General features: G+C 42.8%; 1 protein-coding gene across 1 annotated transcript in view; it reads left to right on the forward strand.

The window, feature by feature from the left end:
* Positions 1-633, forward strand: part of LOC102242061 (complement factor H) — a 44,760-nt gene that overhangs the window by 34,231 nt on the left and 9,896 nt on the right. Inside the window, exon 11 of the mRNA XM_014541966.1 lies at positions 388-561. Coding sequence (XP_014397452.1) covers positions 388-561 — 174 coding nt within the window. The remainder of the gene's footprint in view (positions 1-387; positions 562-633) is intronic.

Below are 633 nucleotides of genomic sequence, written 5' to 3' on the forward strand. Positions count from 1 at the left end.
ATTTTTTATTAAAAAAAAAGAAAGAAATAGTTGTAGCCGTGGCTAGTGTGGCTCACAGTTGATTGTGTCATCCCAGGTACCAAGAAATTTCTGATTTGCTCCCAGTCAGGGCACATGCTGGGGTTGTGTGCTTAATCCCCAGTAGGAGACATAGAGGATGCAGCCAATCGATGTATCTCTCTCTCTTTCTCTCTCTCTCCACTCTCCCCTCTCTATCTAAATATCAATAAAACATTTTTAACTTAACATATAGAAGCTTGATTCTTACCAAATAAATTTGCTTGATCTTCTTTTTTCAAGCATATGTGTAAACTTATGAAGATTTTCCATCTCAATGGCATCTAAATGATCACTGCATTAGAGATCCATTATTTTCTCTTTATTCAGCTCTCCCCTGTGGCAGCCCTCCCACAGTGCAAAATGCCTTCATACCAAACCAGAAGCCTAACTATAGACATGGGGACACAGCACGTTATGAATGCAGGAACTCTAGGGGCCTCTTCGGGAAAGCAGTGGTGACATGCTTAAGAGGGAAGTGGACAGACCCACCTGAGTGCAAGGGTAGGTGTCTCATTCTCCCCTCCCAGTCTCTGTGCAGCTTCTGTAAGCACTTGGTTACTAGACTCCTGTCCA

The sequence above is a fragment of the Myotis brandtii genome, unplaced genomic scaffold (genome assembly GCF_000412655.1).
Source record: "Myotis brandtii unplaced genomic scaffold, ASM41265v1 scaffold2842, whole genome shotgun sequence".
NCBI classification, from domain to species: domain Eukaryota; kingdom Metazoa; phylum Chordata; class Mammalia; order Chiroptera; family Vespertilionidae; genus Myotis; species Myotis brandtii.